At 42.0% G+C, this 17,087-nt stretch overlaps 1 protein-coding gene and 1 pseudogene across 3 annotated transcripts in view; both read right to left on the bottom strand.

Moving 5' to 3' along the window:
• The window catches only part of KLF5 (Kruppel like factor 5), a 22,674-nt gene extending 11,704 nt beyond the window's left edge, over window positions 1-10,970 (bottom strand). The window contains exons 1-4 of one of the 3 annotated variants that reach the window (XM_025364687.1): window positions 6,474-6,590; window positions 6,330-6,383; window positions 3,183-4,056; window positions 2,324-2,383 (exon numbers count right to left, since the gene is read on the bottom strand). In XM_025364687.1, the coding sequence (XP_025220472.1) occupies window positions 2,324-2,383; window positions 3,183-4,056; window positions 6,330-6,383; window positions 6,474-6,590 (1,105 nt within the window). Of the gene's footprint in view, window positions 1-2,323; window positions 2,384-3,182; window positions 4,057-6,329; window positions 7,130-10,787 lie in introns of those variants that run through there. The other 2 variants (XM_025364688.1, XM_025364686.1) reach the window with 2 other exon arrangements.
• Window positions 7,038-17,087, bottom strand: part of LOC112611134 — a 21,680-nt pseudogene continuing 11,630 nt past the window's right edge.

Below are 17,087 nucleotides of genomic sequence, written 5' to 3'. Positions count from 1 at the left end.
TTTTAAAAGGCATTGTCTAGAAACTAGAAATGAGGAGAAAACAACCTCAATGCTCTATGATTACCCAAGAACAGGTTTAGCCAGATGAACAAGTCTGCTACAAACCCTCCCCAAGGCATTTGAAAGACTATCAAACAAAACTTTATTAAACTGGATTACATGTTCTCATTCATTAGATGTTGAAGGCCACAATGTTTATGGTCAGGTGAAAAAGCTGATGCAAGGGACCCAAACCAGGCCTTCTTTTTGGTCTGTTTTTATTAGTACAAGCACTGTTAAGACAACCCACGATTAAATGTATCTGCCAGCAGGTCAAGTTCCTGAATCGCAGGTATAAGCATTCAGGGCACTAAACCCTGACAGGGGGTGAAAGGCTATCCAGATATGGGTTTGACTACATCCCTGCAATAAGTAGTTGATTACATCGTTATATGCAATTGTGCTCTTTTATGAGGAGACTTTAACCCCATGAAAATGTGTTCCCTCCTATCTCTCGTTTCAAGGACTTCCAAGAGAAAAAAACAACAGCTCAAATGTCTTTATATTTCCATTTATATTCTGTAAAAGGACATTTTGATATTACTATATGGAATATTTTACTGGCACTTGTCATTTGTACCTTAAAAACTTTAAGTTGGAGTTTTTATAACATGCTTAATTCATTTGTGTTTAACTATAAAAATTTCTACCTTGGGCTGCTTATGAAGGATCCTTCCTCTTATGTAATCAGTTTGTCTCTATGCAAAAACCTCAGGCCAAAACAGCCTGCTCATTTCATAGATAAATACAAAAGATGTCTTTTCCTTAAAAGCAGTTTCTCAGAAAGCCCTGGAATCTACTACACTGTCATCAGATTTTAATAAGTAGTGTTTATCACTGGGATATCAAGCAATGCTTCCTAACATGCATACAAAATGTCTGCAACCATATTCCTCTTAGGGCTCTATCTCAGCACTGACCTTTGTTCAAAGGCTTTTACTTTTTAATGCAGCAGTTAGAGATAACTACTTCATTTATCAAAACTCAATTTCCATAGTAACATCTAGCCTGGGGAGACTCAAGTCCTCACACTAATCCAACAACCCATTCAAAGGAACTGTTGAATACTTTGGTTTCCATAGCAATGATGGAATAATACATTTTGCTAGGTCATTGCTTTTATTAGCAAACTTATTCTTTGAACTTTAGGTAAGGCTGTATTTATTGAGGGAAAAAAACAATCACTTTATGTAAGTTCTTTCCTTTAGGGCTGCTCTTTCAAGAAAATCGCAATTAGTAACCATCTATATATTTGAAAATATTTGGAGTATTTGGGGGCCTTTAAGGTATGCCACCTGGTTTCATCTTAAAATGGCTTCTGATATAATTTTAAAATTTAAAAGTTCTTAAAAGTGCTGATTGGGCGCAGTGGCTTCCGCCTGTAATTCCAGCACTTTGGGAGGCCAAGGCAGAGGTCAGGAGTTTGAGACCAGCCTGGCCAACATGGTGAAACCCCATCTCTACTAGAAATACAAAAATCAGCTGGGCGTGGTGGTGGGGGCCTGTAATCCCAGCTACTCAGGAGGCTGAGGCAGGAGAATCGCTTGAACGTGGGAGGCAGGGGTTGCAGTGAGCTGAGATCACAACACTGCACTACAGCCTGGCGACAGAGCAACACTCAGTGTCAAAAAAAGTGACTGCAAATACAAAAGTAGAGTGGCTAAATTTAAAAGCACAAGTAAACAACAATGAAATGTAAGCTAGAATAAAGATGAAGTCTCTCATACATACCAAGTTTGGGCTGGGGCTTCTAAACCATTTCTGACCACCTGATTTTAACACTGCAATTTCAGCCCTACCTTTCATCAAGCACAGAAAACATACTAAACACAGATATTTTAACCTATAGGTGAAACTAAAGATAATGTTTTCACCAATTATGCTGTACACGCTCAATGGGAAAGTTTTTAAGAGTTTAAAATGGCTTTCTCAGAGCAAAATTATGTGCTATGGAAGAAAATGAGTTTTTTTTTTTTTCTTCAAAACACTGCCATTACAAGTTTTAAAATCCATTAGTAAACATCGTTGTTTACGTTTTTGGGTAATCAATTCTATGAGCGGTGACAGGGCAAGAAGGCCTTAGTGAGGGAACATCACCGGCCTTCCTGGAACCAGATTTCTCATGGAACTGAATTCTGAGCCAAGCCCGTGCTGAAAAGGTAGGCTATTTATTTTTTAAAAAAAGTTGACAGAAGAAGAGATCAAACACGTGTTAGCTTTTAAAAGGATGAATACCACTTACACTATTTACACAACTCACAGAATTAACAAGAAAATTACATACCAGTGTGAGTCCTCAGGTGAGCTTTTAAATGAGAAGACTTTGTATAAACTTTTGTGCAACCTAAAATAAAGGAGAACAGCATGTCATTTTGGAGATCCTTTTGAAATCTTTACATTTGATGATTCAGTGTTTAAAATCTGGCTTTAAAGAAGAAATCTCTCATGCTAGATGAGATTATTTGAAGCTTCAGATTTAAAAGTTTTTTAAAGAGTCCTCCCCCATTACCCTGTTAAAGGCATAAAGTGATTTGTTTTATGTATCACTTTAACAGGAAAGAATGCAGATAATCAAGCCAAACTACAAATGGAAAATTTGTGTTTATATTCCAGTAGGTGCTGCACTTCCGTAATTTAAGAGTTACTATATGTTTTTTGGAAAATTTTAATGGCTCTAGAGCTGACAATGCTAAGCCATTATCCAAGATGACTGTAATTTTCTGTACTCCCACATTTGTTTTTTCATTTAGCACGTCATGCCATGTCATGTATCAAAGTCAATAAATTTTGTCATGTATTAATCATAAACTAGCTTTCCCAGTAACTTGTAGATATATTCCATGTATTGTCTTCAATTTACACTTTGGGCCACGTATCTCATTCAAAACTGAGCATATGCTCACATGCCATCAAAACCATTCTTAAATCTATCCTGTAGACAGTCTTGTACCTACCATCACGCTAGCTGCCTACAACCTCCACTTCACTACCAAACCTTATTTTCCCCTACCCTACTTTAATCTCTTTCTGGGGCACTTAATTTAGAATTAAAAACTGCAATTTATTCAATTGCCATTTTAAAGTCACATACACACACACACACACACAACCTATTGATGCTTCAACCAAGTAAGAGCACATACCAGGGTAATCGCAGTAGTGGATGCGTCGTTTCTCCAAATCGGGATTACTCCTTCTATTGTATCTGACAGGTTGGATGTTTTGTGAGTTAACTGGCAGGGTGGTGGGTAAATTTGGATTGTGAATTGCCAGTTTAGAAGCAATTGTAGCAGCATAGGATGGAGGTGGGGTTAAATTCTGGAGCATCTCTGCTTGTCTATCTGGACTTCCAGGCTCTGAGCTTGGTGGTGACGGGGGAAAATAAGTGGCCTGTTGTGGAAGAAACTGACTTGGCATTGTGTATGTGCAAGGGGGCATGCCCTGGAATTGTTTCACTGCAGTCTGCGGAACAGCAGAGGTGTGTGTGTTAAGGCCTGCCATGGCAGCTGACATAGAAACATTAAGAGTGTCCATTGCTGCTGTCTGGTTTGTAGAACTGGGCATATCTAGATCCGGTGTATTCAGTAGCTGGTACAGGTGGCCCTGCTGGGGAGGGACAGAAAGATGAAGATCTGGTGTAGGAAGTTCTTGTTTGATGAAAATATTGTTCACCTCTGGAGCTGCGGTCTGGTGTGAGCTGAATATACTGGTGAACTCAGGGAGGGCCTGGGTCGGGGCCGGAGGAGGGGCAGTCGTTTCACTCTGGTGGCTGAAAATGGCAACAGGTTCTGTCTTGATGTGTGTTACGCACGGTCTCTGGGATTTGTAGAGGCCAGTTCTCAGGTGAGTGATGTCAGGGAGGAAGACGTTCATGTTGATACTGTAAGGTAACCCTTCAGTGTCAGTGAAGAACTGGTCTACGACTGAGGCACTGTCTCGTCTATACTTTTTATGCTCTGGAATTATAGGAACTGGAGGAAGCTGAGGTGTCAGATACTTCTCCATTTCACATCTTGTCTAAAAAAGAAGAGATACAAACATGCATAATCCACCTGATTCACCATCTTGGGAAGGACAAACAATCGGCGCCTACTAAAAATTCCCCCAATCCCTGTATAAGGTACTCGGGCAAACTCCTCAGTGTTGCTTATAAACATATCAGGCTTATTTTGTCGATTGTGTAATAATTGGTTGACCAAAACCTTATGAAACTGTGTAACTGGTAAAACTGCTCCCCCAATCACCCCCAAAAGTGAAAGACGCAAATCAAGAAAAAAAAAGAAAGCAAACTGAAAACATTCCTTTCTGATGCAATAACAAGGTATCACCCCTGTACAAGCAGGATTCCCTGCCCCATTACACAGTTAAATTTGCAATTAGAGTACACTATTGAAATGTTGCCAAACTACCTCAATTCTGTTTAAGTCATAAACATTAAAAAGCGTGTTTTTTGTTTTGTTTTGTTTTTTTTACAGAAAAAAACTATGCAAACCTTTAAAATATTGCAAAGGTTTCTTTGGCTAAACACTTCAAAAGTAATATAAAAAATATTCTTTGGCTACTTCTGTGTCTTTTCTTGTTTACAGTTCAATGAGAAATACAATGTTCTAAGCAAAACCTTGTATCCACTGAAACAAAACAATTTCACATTCAATATTTGACCTAAATGTTGATTTTAATCAGCAGATCCTGTAATTGGTTAATATGATAATGAAATGTTCCTATTCATACCCCTATCTAAAACAGATCTTTAATTACCTAGGGGAAAATCACTCCCTTGCTAGAGTGCTGCTAAGGAGCCCGTGGGTGGGGAGGCTGCTGTATCCCTAGCACAGTCATCAGCAAAACATTTATCATGTCCTCCTCAGTGGGCCAATGCTACATTCCCCCCTTACTCTGTAAAAAGCTCAGTCATCCCTTATCTTCTTGTGCCTCCAGAGCAGAAAATTGACAAACTGAAATAACCAAATACTTTTCAAACGATGATCTCTTTTCTAGGCTTTTAAATCAGCTTGTAACAAGTCGCCTCAAGCTTTTTCCAGCTATCTTCTCTCCTAGTATAACTTAAGCCTACATTTTTTAACACTGAAAAAGGAAATTTCGAAAGATAAGAAAACCAACTAGATGGAATGGCGCATAGAACTATTAGCTTGGCACCTTAATCGGTAAATAACACAGTCATTTTCTGCTACTACTTCATTTCAAATGCGTTTCATCTCGGACCTTGGTGTGGATCCGGACGGGGTTTCCCGGATAGACACGATTTAAAAATAAAAATTAACGCTCACGTCATGTGAGTCACATCTCTGACAAATGCCACTGCCCTCTCACAGCAGGACCCTGACAGACCCCACGGAGTAGGCGCTGGGTAGCAAATATGCGATACGCCAAAGGGCTACTAAATGAAGTGTCTTGAAATAAACTGAACTAAACCCTTTCGTGCACTGCGCTCCCGCGGCGGTTAGTGGTTTCTGATTTTAGCTCTTCCAGCTGTTTGCATGTGGGTATGTTTCCAATTTTTTTTTCCTTGGGACAGGCTAAAAGTCCCGGGAAGTTTTTTTCCGGGCTATATGACTCCCTGCGTGGGCGAAAGAAACAGGCGGTTGCTCTAATTCGGCTGCTGGGCAAGTGTAAAAGCCAACTGCCAGCTTTCAACGCGGCTCCAGGAGGAAATTTACGCGCACACGAAGAAAACAACACCCCCGGTCTTTTTTTTTTTTTTTTTTTTTTAAGGAAAAATAAGCGCTCCAACACAACCTTAGCTTTCCTAACTCTCATTTTCCAAACGCGGCCCGCGATCGCTTCTAAAGCAGGTTGAGCCACCGGCTATGAAATCTTGAGCAATCTCTCCCCAGCACCCCAATTTGCGTTTCTACTTAACCCGAGACGATGGGGATGGGGGAGCTCCAATGCCTTGGCACTGGGGAGCGGTAAAGGTGAAGACGTAATTTAAGTAAAACTGAGCGTAAGGTACAAGGTTTCGTCCCTCAAGTGTAAGAAAAACAACTAAGGTGCGTGTGAGCACCCAGTTCCCTCCCTCTGATCTCTCCCAGGCCAAGCCGCCGGGGCAGATTCCCCTCCACCTTCCCCCCCCCCGACCCCTCATTTACTCTCAGCGAAACGCGGGTCCCCGGCCAGGCGTGCAGGGCGGGGCTGCCCACCCAGCACCGGCTCCGGTGCGCCCCGACGCACGCCCCAGCCTGGAGCGGCCCCTGTCGCCCGCGCGTCGCAGCGACGGGACACGCCCGGGCCCGGGAGTGCAGTGGTGGGAGGGGAGCGGCTCTTCCTACCTGGACTAGCTCCTCGGGAGGCAGCCGCGGGCCGGCAGCGGGCGGCTGGGCCGGCTGCGGGGCCTGCGCGGGCGCGGGCTGCGCCTGCGAGCGGTGGTGCGCGTGCTTCAGCTCCTCGCCAGGGAAGAGCGCCGCGTCGCGGGCCGGATTTGCGGCGCCCAGCACGGGCTTGAGCTGCGCGAACACGGGCTCGTCCTGCGGCGCCGGCGGCTGGGGCACGGGTCCCAGGCGGGCGCTCATGCTCAGCACCCGCGTAGCCATGGGCACTCGGGAGCGCGGCTCCGGGCGCGGGTCGGGCGCACTTCCCACCTCGCCCACCCTGGCTTGGGGCGGCGAGCTCGGTGCGGGGCTGCGGTCGGAGGAGGGGAGAGGTTTCGGGTGGACCCCTCAGACAGCGGCAGGCAGTTTTCGAAGGCGCGCACGAAAAGCAAAACTCTTCCGCTCTTCCACACGTAAACGCCAACGTCCTACGGGCGGCCACTTTCTCCCGCCCCGCCCCACTGCGCTCTCAGGCTCTCCAGAGCCCGCTCCCGCCACCGTCGACCTCAGCGAGAGAACTGCGAGCGCGCGTACCTGCCCCACGACTACTGACACTTGACGCCCGCCTCTATTTCACCCAACTCCGGGGGGGGCGGGGCCCGCTCGCCTGATTGGCAGCGCCGCCGCGAATCCCGAGGCCTCAAGGCCGGCCGGGCCTGAGCGGCCAGCCTATGAGCAGGGAGAGAGGCAGCCAGGGCCCCGCCTCCGCCGGCCCGACCGCACCCCTCTCGGGCCACGAGCTTCGCGCGCAGGGCGGCCGCGCAGTTTGTACACAACTTCTCTGACAGATTGGGCTGGCGGAGCTGGGGGCGGAGGGAAGTAGCGGAGCGGGTGGAATCTGGGAAGAGGGGGAATTAGGGTGGAGACGCGGAGGGAGAGCTCTTCGCACTGTTCTCTGCCAGGATTAGGAAGAAAAAGAGTATTGCACGTCTTAGGTGTTGTGCAAGGACCTGAAACTCAAAAGCTGAAACCCAGAAGGCAGCTAGGTGGGGGCGCTGAGGCTTTTAGAGATTTGTCTAATGAGTGTGTACTTTTAAATATCCGAAATATACTTCTCTTTAGCAGAAAACTAGGGGCGGTGTGATAAACAAATTTAAAACAGCTCTTGTCTCATGTATCTTTAGCAGTGACTGTATCCATTTAACAAGGCAAATTCAGAATGCCTGAATAAAAGATTTGATGGGAAGCGTTATTTTCAAATCCTCGCATAAAAGCCTGAGTTTTTCCCACTCCTTCAGGATTTTAATTGCTAGACGTTTTCCCACACATTTGTACCTCCTATCCGTGTGTGGGGAGGAGGGCTTGGGCCATATGAATTTTGAAGTTTCTAATATTTAAGCCATGTTGATTCTAGCCGAAGCATGGAATCTAATTTAAGCACGACTGGCTCAAATGTGTACTTAAATAGACATTACATCTTTGACTTATTTTTGCTAGCACTGTATGTTAAAAAAATGGACTTTAATATTTACGAAACAGAAACCTAGCACATTTACCTCACATTGTGGCACCTTTTCCTACGAAGAGACAACCAGAAAGCCACAAACATAGACACATAGACACTGAAAACTGGGAATCCAAATTTGTTGGAAGGTAATAGCCAAATATATTACCGTCCATTTACTATGTTGTTATAATGGGAGGGTGAATTTTTGCCAGGAATCACCTAAGGAAACCACTTCCCTTAATCCTTAATGTTCTTGTACATCATTTTATCTGGCTTATTGGGAGGACGGAACAATAAACTGCAATAAAAATGCTTGTGATATTACTACAAATGTACATATGTTGACAGCACAGTATACCATTAGACAGTTTTACATATACGACAGCCTACTCATCGCTTCAGAGTAAAACAGCTTTTAAAAAAAAAGTCTTTGAAAAAAACGTTCACTTCAAAGAGCATATCTATCAAAGGTATGGATCTCATTTTCAATGGGTAGAAAATTAATAAGCACATAAAGAAATGTATTTATTATTAGAACATATAAAATTATGCTGTAAACTAGGTTTTTCTCCTTTTCCTTCTCTTCCTGTTGATACATGATTCATTTCTACTAACTGTGACCACTGCCTTCAGAGAATGACTGATGACTACTTTCATGTTACCAAAGTATTATTTAATAAGTGCTTTTGCAAGTTTTTCTCTAACCAAACAGCCCCATGCTGTCCATCTTCATCTTTAAAAAGCTGTCTTGCTTTTCTCTAATATCAAACGGATCATGTAATTAATTAGCTTAGAAACAGATTATAGAATTAGGATGGGATTTAATGTAACTCTTTTAAAAAATTGAGCTCTGAAAGATTGTTACTTAATTCTGATAACATCAAACCTAAATGTGATGTAGATAATTCTTAATAGAACTTTTGTGCTCTTGTAACTTTAAGCTAAATCTAACTTAGATTTAATACATTTGGTAGCTGTATCTTAATGTGCTTTTAAACCTATCTAGACCTTTCCTTTTGTCTTTCTTTTTACGAGAGCTTCAGTGGCCTGGTATTTCAATCTAAGTTTTCACTGCAATAAAATCCCTGTATTTTACTGGAAATGCTTCCATAATTTCACACCACTTTTTAACATGCTTTCATTTACAAAAGCTTTTTCATTGCAAAAAAAAGAAAAAAACACACACAACTAATATTGTTTTTAATATTTTTAGTCTTGTTAATTGTTTCATATTTCCACTTTTCATAATGAATATAGATATGAAGCTAGCGTTGGGGTTCTTATAGTAACTGAATATATTCCTTTTTGCTCCAATACAGTAGCACCTTTTAAAATTTCATTTCAGGCATAAAGATTCATGAAATAGGGCTGCCACTTTTAAGTAATAGTTTCTCTGAAATGCCCTGCTCTGCAGTCTCACAGAAAATAGCTAGCTTAGCACTGTACAATAGTACGGAAATTGGAAAGTAATCCTTTCGGAGACATTTGCCATGTGATTCTGAGCATATAAAGAACATGTTCAACCAAGCTTCCCTGCTGTTACTTTTAACATAAATGCTACAGCTGCAAACCCGTTTCATCGACTTAGTAAAAAGGGTTAAAACTTGATAAATATTTTTCAAATGTTCCAGGTTCTACATTGGCATGAAGCCAGACAGAGTGAATGGACAGATCCTCAATTACTTTGAACTTTCTAGTTCTTTGCATTCCTTCCCGCTTAGTAGTGCTGTACCATTAGGGAAGATGGGAGAAAACAAAAAACAAATGTCAGGTTTCAGAAATCAATTAGTGGCCTGGCAGTGGTGTGTTAAGTGAACTGTGCCAAAACAGGGGATTCTGAGGGAATGAAATAAAAATGTTGAGTGCTCAAGTTAGGTAGGAGGGTAAGCATAGAAGCAGTGTGCATGCTTAAGTCCTTAGTCACTGGGCAACACAGATTTAGTCTTAGAATAAACCATAAGTGTCACTATCTTTACGGGAATAAATACGGATGAATATGCGGGGCTGAACAGGCATTCAGTGATGGGGGAGGGGGTTTGAAGGAGGCAGTGGAAAAAAATAGATAAATAGCTTCTGAATGATGAGATGAGGGAAATATGAAGCTATCACTAGGGCAATGTTCACACAACGACACGGCAAAAGGAATATCTAAATTCAGTTGTTTGGCAAATCTAAATTCAGTTGTTTGGCAAACAACTGAAATGTCAGAGAGAGCTCGAAATTAAGAGGTATAGAGTATCACAGCCAACAAAACTGTATTCACTTCGAGTAGAAAAATATTCATAGAATATTTATTTCTGCTAAATCAGTATCAAATTGCCAAGTGATCTTGGGCCACAGGAAAAAGAACAAGAATAAACATGAAAAATAAAGTTTTATACGGGAGCACACTCTTCTCTAGGGTAAGATTATTTAATTAAAGTGACTGTTTGGTAGTCATTGATTGTCCACCCCTGTTAGAATCTGTATCAGTGAAAACTTAAAACTATTGTAATTATTGTCCTCTCAAACATTTCACATCTGTAGTCTTTGTATTTTTTCATTAATGGCAACCACTTAAAGCCACATATCAGAAAAAAAGTCATTAAGGAAATAGCCTGATAAATAGAAGCTTCAACTGAGATTAGTTGGAATTTAAAGCATTTTGACTCAAAAGATTACGAGACGAGAAAGAAGATGCTCTGTTCATTGTTTTTGTGATGAAAAAATATGCAATTTAAATAAGACTAAATACATCTATTTATACTAATTAAAATTATGTCTTAAGACAACAACTTAATATTTTATTTTTGTAATGTCTCTTGCCTCCAGTTCTCAAGAAATTACATTTTATATTTCAGTTTGGATTTTTAAACATGTTCTTCTTAAAATATTTCATAAAACTCCCTTTATGCGCTTAATCCTAAGGATACTATAATTTATCTAGCCTAATTTTAAACTCTACTAATATCCAAAAAACAGGAGAGTTTTACCTTTTGGAGAGACTGGGATTGCTTTTTCCACCTTGTTAGTGTAATAAGTAGACAAAAGTGACATAAATATAAACGCTTGGAACCAAGTTATAGGCCAAGCATATTGTAGCTTAAACTGTACAGTATTTAAATTTTGACTCGAAACATGATAGGCAAGGTTAAGAGAAAGGTCTGAGCTAAAGTGGTTACACCAAACAATCTTTTAGAACATTAGGGAGGTCTCATCATCAGCATCACAATGGGCAGTGTTTTGAGCCAATTGCTGTTCATGTGATGACAAAAGCTGTAATGGTACCAGGCTGTGGGGAACACCCTGTGAATGCTCAAGTGAACTGTGTGTGCATGGGTCACACGGAAATACTCTTTTAGATGTTGATTTATAGATGAAGTGTGTAAAAGTTGTGCCTAAGAGCAATGCGAGTTCTTCTTGCGTAAACTTTACAACTTTGGGGAAGGGCAATTTGACAACAAGTATGAAAAAGGCTAAAATGTAAATAACTTTGAAAATGATAGATAATTTCTCTTTTAGGAAAGGTGTATATGTGTGTGTGTGTATATATCTGTATTGTGTATATATATATACATGCCTGGCCCACCATACACACGTACAGGTATATATATACACACACATATATCTTTATATATAAAATTGGGCCAGCCACCATGCCTGGCCCAAAATTATATATAAAGATATATGTGTGTGTGTATATATATACCTGTATGTGTGTGTGTGTATATATATGTGTATACATATGTGTGTATATATGTATATATGTGTGTGTGTATATATATACACACACACACATATCTTTATATATAAAATTGGGCCAGGCATGGTGGCTCACACCTATAATCCCAGTCCTTTGGGAGGCTAAGGTGGGAAGATTGCTTGAGGCCAGGAGCTGGAGACCAGCTTGAGCAACATAGTGAGACCCCTATCTCTACAAAAATGTTTAAAATGAATTAGGCATGGTGATGTATGCAGGTAGTCCCAGCTACTTGGAAGGCTGAGGTAGGAGGATTACTTGAGCCCTGGAGTTCAAGGTTACTGTGAGCTATGATCACACCACTGCACTCCAGCCTGGGGGACAGAGCAAGACCCTGTCTCAAATAATAATAATTAATTTAAATAAAAATAAAATTGGAAAAAACCTAGGTTAGGTGTCCAACAATAGGGGAGTAGTTAAGCAATACATCCATACCATGGCTACTGTTATGCTACCAAAAAATTGAGTAGTTGGAAAAAAAGGGGGAAAATTCATATTAAGGAATATTTAGTGACACAGGAAAACATTCATGCTATGTGTAGTGAAAGAAGGGAGTTTTATCAATATGTACCCACAAAGATGAAAAGAAAATACCAAACATGGATGTATTTTGGTGGCCTTCATTGGATGGTTAAATTATAGGTCACTGCTGGGCACGGTGGCTCACGCCTGTAATCCCAAAGGGAGGCCAACGTGGGTGGATCACCTGAGGTCAAGAGTTCAAGACCAGCCTGGCCAACATGGGGAAACCCCATTCCTACTGAAAATACAAAAATTAGCCGGGCATGGTGATGTGTGCCTGTAATCCCAGCTACTCAGGAGACTGAGACAGGAGAATCACTTGAACCCGGAAGGCAGAGGTTGCAGTGAGCCGAGATTGCGCCACTGTACTCCATCCTGGGCGACAGAGCAAGACTCCATCTAAAAAAATAAATAAATAAATTATGGGTCGTTATTCTCTTCTGGATACTTTTCAGTATTTTCTAGATTTTCTACAATTGCTATGTATTCCATTTGTAATCAGAATAAATATTTTAAATGAAAACATAAATATTACTTTCCTACAGTTAAGGGTTAATTGGAACTGTAGTAGGTGATGATCAAATGATTTTCCATTTGAAGCCAGTAAAGTGTAGCTACAACTTGCCAATACTCTGTACTGGGAAAACATGTAAGCTTTCTTAACCAAGCTGCTAGATTTTCAGGAATTTCACTGCAGAATGAAGAAGCTGAAGAGAGATTACAAAGGGGAGTCTGAAGTTCAAAAGGGATAATATAGGGAATGTCTGAAATGTAAATATGCTTTAATTCATTTCCTAAGTGATCAGCAAGACTTCCTCTACAATTATTTTTACTCTGTTATTTTGGGTTCTCATTTTACTTTGTTGCTCTGTTTTCTCATATTAAATAAAATAGGCTGTTTACACTATTTTGACAAAATGCATAGACTCTTAAAACCAGGTGAAGTTTATATGCATCTTTAAAGAGGTGTTTGTGTTTGGTTTTTTAAATTCTAAAATACTCACATAGAAGATTTGGCATGAAATAGTTTCAAATGGGATGTTACCTTTCTCTTTCTCTCTTTTTTTTTTTTTTTTTTTTGAGACAGGGTCTTGCTCTGTTGCTTAGGCTGGAGTGCAGTGATGCAAACATGGCTTACTACAGCTCCAACCTCCTGGGTTCAAATGATCCTCCCACCTCAGCTTCTCCAGTAGGTGGGGCCACAGGCCCCACCATGTCAAGCTAAATTTTTTAATTTTTTGTAGAAACGGGGTTTCTCCATCTGGCCCAGGATGGTCTCGAACTTCTGCACTCAAGCAATCCTCCTGCCTCAGCCTCTCAAAGTTCTGAGATTACAGGCTTGAGCCACCATGCCCAGCTCATACTATTGCTTCTCTAAGAGCCTTGTTCTCTTTTTTGGAACATAAAGTTGTTCAAAAGTTATTCCCAAATTTGGTTACTGAGATTTCAGAAATTAAAGTAGAGGGAGGGTGGGGGTGTTTGTCTACGAACATGATATTTAAAACATATTCTAGAGGCGCAGCAAGATGGCTCACACCTGTTATTCCAGTGCTTTGAAAGGCTGACATGGGAGGATTGCTTAAAACCAGGAGTTCAAGACCAGCCTGGGCAACATAGCAAGACCCCAGTCTCTGCAACGAGTAAAAAGAAGAAACTAGCCAGGTGTGGTGGCACACGCCTGTAGTCCCAGCTACTTGGGAAGCTGAGGCAAGAGGACTGTTTGAACTCAGGAGTTTGAGGTTACAGTGAGCCATGATTATGCCACTTCATTCCAGCCTGGGCAACAGAGTAAGACCCTGTTTCAAAAACAAAACATTTTCTATTAAAAATTCAGTAGACAGCTGAATTTCTAAGGACCCACACCCCAGCTCCCCGCTGTCGTGACTACAACTCACACATAAAACATACATATACGCCAGTCTTTATTCTAAATTATTCGGCAGATTGGTACCTGCAAATATTTTTTGAACACTCTGTGTTCAGCAGTGGTCTGTGCAGAGCACTGTTGCAGGTCTTAGAAATACAAAGATGAATAAGATATAGTCCCTGTCCTAAGCACTGTAAGCATCACCTGATAGTTAACCTCACTTCTCAGATACGTTTCACTGCTTTCCTCAGTGAGGAAGGAAGTTCAAACTCCTCAGCCTGGGACCTTGTGCTGACCCCAGCCTATCTTCCCAACTTTGTATCTCACTATCCCTCCCCTGCTCTTCTCCCGTGAACCTTAGGCTCTAACCATATGGATTACTTGTAGTTTCCCAAAAGCCCCTCGGGTTTCCTCCAACTCTAATGCCTTTCTTTGAGTACATATGTCATTGATATGATTTGGCTGCGTCTCCACCTTAATCTCATCTTGAATTGTAGCTCCCATAATTCCCACGTGTCGTGGGAGAAACCCGGTAGGAGGTAATTGAATCATGGGAATGGGTCTTTCCCATGCTGTTTTTGTAATAGTGAATAAGTCTCATGAGGTCCGATGGTTTTATAAAGGGGAGTTCCCTCTCACGAGTTCTCTCTTGCCCGCCACCATGTAATAAGTCCCTTTGCTCCTCCTTAATCTTCTGCCATGACTGTGAGGCCTCCCCAGCCATGTGGGATTTTGAGTCCATTAAACCTTTTTCCCTTATCAATTACCCAGTTTCAGGCTGGGCATGGTGACTCACGCCCATAATTCCAGCACTTTGGGAGGCCGAGGCGGGTGGATCACTTGAGGTCAGGGGTTTAAGACCAACCTGGCAAACTTGGCAAAACCCCGTCTCTACTGAAAGTACAAAAAATAGCCGGGTGTGGTGGCATGCACCTTTGGTCCCAGCTACTCGGGAGGCTGAAGGAGGAGAATTGCTTGAGCCCGGGAGGCAGAGGCTGCAGTGAACCGAAGTCATACCACTGCATTCCAACCTGGGAGACAGAGTGAGACCATATACACCACAAGGCCCGGCTGTAAGCCTACCTTTCTCCCAGGGGGTCACACCAGCTCCCCCAGAAAGAATTACCCTCTCTGTTGTTTTCTTCTCTTTCCCTTTGTATCCCCAGTAAAGCACTTCTCACCATCTGCCTTATACCTGTCGCCCCAAACAAGTCAAGTGGCCCTGTAGGGAACAAATGATCTTATCTTTGTGTTCCTCCTGATGCTTCCTAGGGTCCCATACAAAATAGGCAATCAATACTTGGTGAACCCCATCTTATTCATAATAGACATAAGAGGTAAAATTAAAAATAAAAGTTTGAGGTTAGGCACAATGGCTCATGCCTCTGATCCCAGCATTTTGGGAGGCCCAGGTGGGAGGATCGCTTGAACCCAAAAGTTCAACACCAGCCTGGGCAATATAGTGAGACCCCCATCTCTCCAAAATAAAGATAAATACATAAATTAGCTGGATTGGTGGCATTTGCCTATTGTCCCAGCTACTCAGGAGGCTAACGTTGGGAGGATTGCTTGAGTTCGGGAGGTCAGGGCTTCAGTGAGCTATGATGATCACACCCCTGCACTCCAGCCTGGGTGACAGAACAAGACCCTGTTTCAAAGTAAATAAATTAAAAATAAAAGTTTGATAGAATGTCAACTAGTAATGTAGAAGAAATAATAGAGTTAGAAAAATGGCTCACGCCTGTAATCCAGCACTTTGGGAGGCTGAGGTGGGCAGATCACAAGGTCAGGCGATCGAGACCATCCTGGCCAACATGGTGACACCCTGTCTCTACTAAAAATACAAAAATTAGCTGGTCGTGGTGGCATGTGCCTGTAATCCCAGCTAATCGGGAGGCTGAGGCAGGAGAATCATTTGAACCAGGGAATCGGAGGTTGTAGTGAACCGAGATAGCACCACTGCACTCCAGCCTGGTGACAGAGCAAGACCCTGTCTCAAAAAAAAAAAAAAAAAAAAGTAAAGAAAAGAAAAGAAAAGAAAAAGAAAAATCACCATTTTGCAACCATCATAGTATTAATTCAGGCAAGAATCAATGGATACCAAAATGACTGGATGAAATTCAGAAGAGGAACAGGCTATATTTACATAGTCTTAAGGTATTTCCCCCATAGATGAGGTATTAATTTAAATGGAAACAAATAGTAACAATGGAAGAGCCTGGCCTACACTACCTTAAACAAATGATCAAAATCAATATCACCATCAATAGGACAATCTGGCTGGGTGCAGTAGTTCATGCCTGTAATCTTAATGCTTTGAGAGGCTGAGGCAGGAGGATTGCTTGAGCCTAGGAGTTCAAGACCAGCCTGGGCAACACACTGAGACCTCATCTTTACAAAAAAATAAACCAAAAAAAGAAATTGCCAGGCATGGTAGTGCGCACCTGTAGTCCGAGCTACTTGGGAGGCTAAGGCAGGAGGTTCGCTTAAGCCCAGAAGTTCAAGGCTGCAGTGAGCTTAGATCATACCACTGCACTCTAGCCTAGGCAACAGAGTGAAATACTGTCTCTCTAATGAAAGTTTTTTTTTAAAAAGGACAAACTGAGTTTGTCCTTGTCACATTATGAGTTTGCCACATTATGAGTTTCCCAATGTGAACTGAGAAGGATGCAAAATCAATATCCTGATGTGAACTGAGAAATAATAAGGAATTTATGTACATAAATTTCTTAAAAAAAAAAAAGCATAACCTGAATCTAATCATGAGGAGAGATAAGACAAACCCCAATTGAGGAACATTCTATGAAAGAGTGGCCTCCACCCTTCGAAAAAAATGTAGATGTTGGCCAGACACGGTGGCTCATGCCTGTAATCCCAGCACTTTGGGAGGCCAAGGAAGGTGGATCACGAGGTCAGGAGATCGAGACCACCCTGGCTAACATGGTGAAACCCCGTGTCTACTAAAAATACAAAAAATTAGCCAGGCATGGTGGCAGGCGCCTGTAGTCCCAGCTACTTGGGAGACTGAGGCAGGAGAACAGCGTGAACCCGGGAGGAGGAGCAGCTTGCAGTGAGCCGAGATTGCGCCACTGCACTCCAGCCTGGGCGACAGAGCGAGACTCCATCTCCAAAAAAAAAAAAAAA

Source organism: Theropithecus gelada, chromosome 17 (assembly GCF_003255815.1).
Source record: "Theropithecus gelada isolate Dixy chromosome 17, Tgel_1.0, whole genome shotgun sequence".
NCBI classification, from domain to species: domain Eukaryota; kingdom Metazoa; phylum Chordata; class Mammalia; order Primates; family Cercopithecidae; genus Theropithecus; species Theropithecus gelada.
Note: the sequence above shows the minus strand (reverse complement) of the source record. Positions and strands in the feature narration are given on the sequence as shown.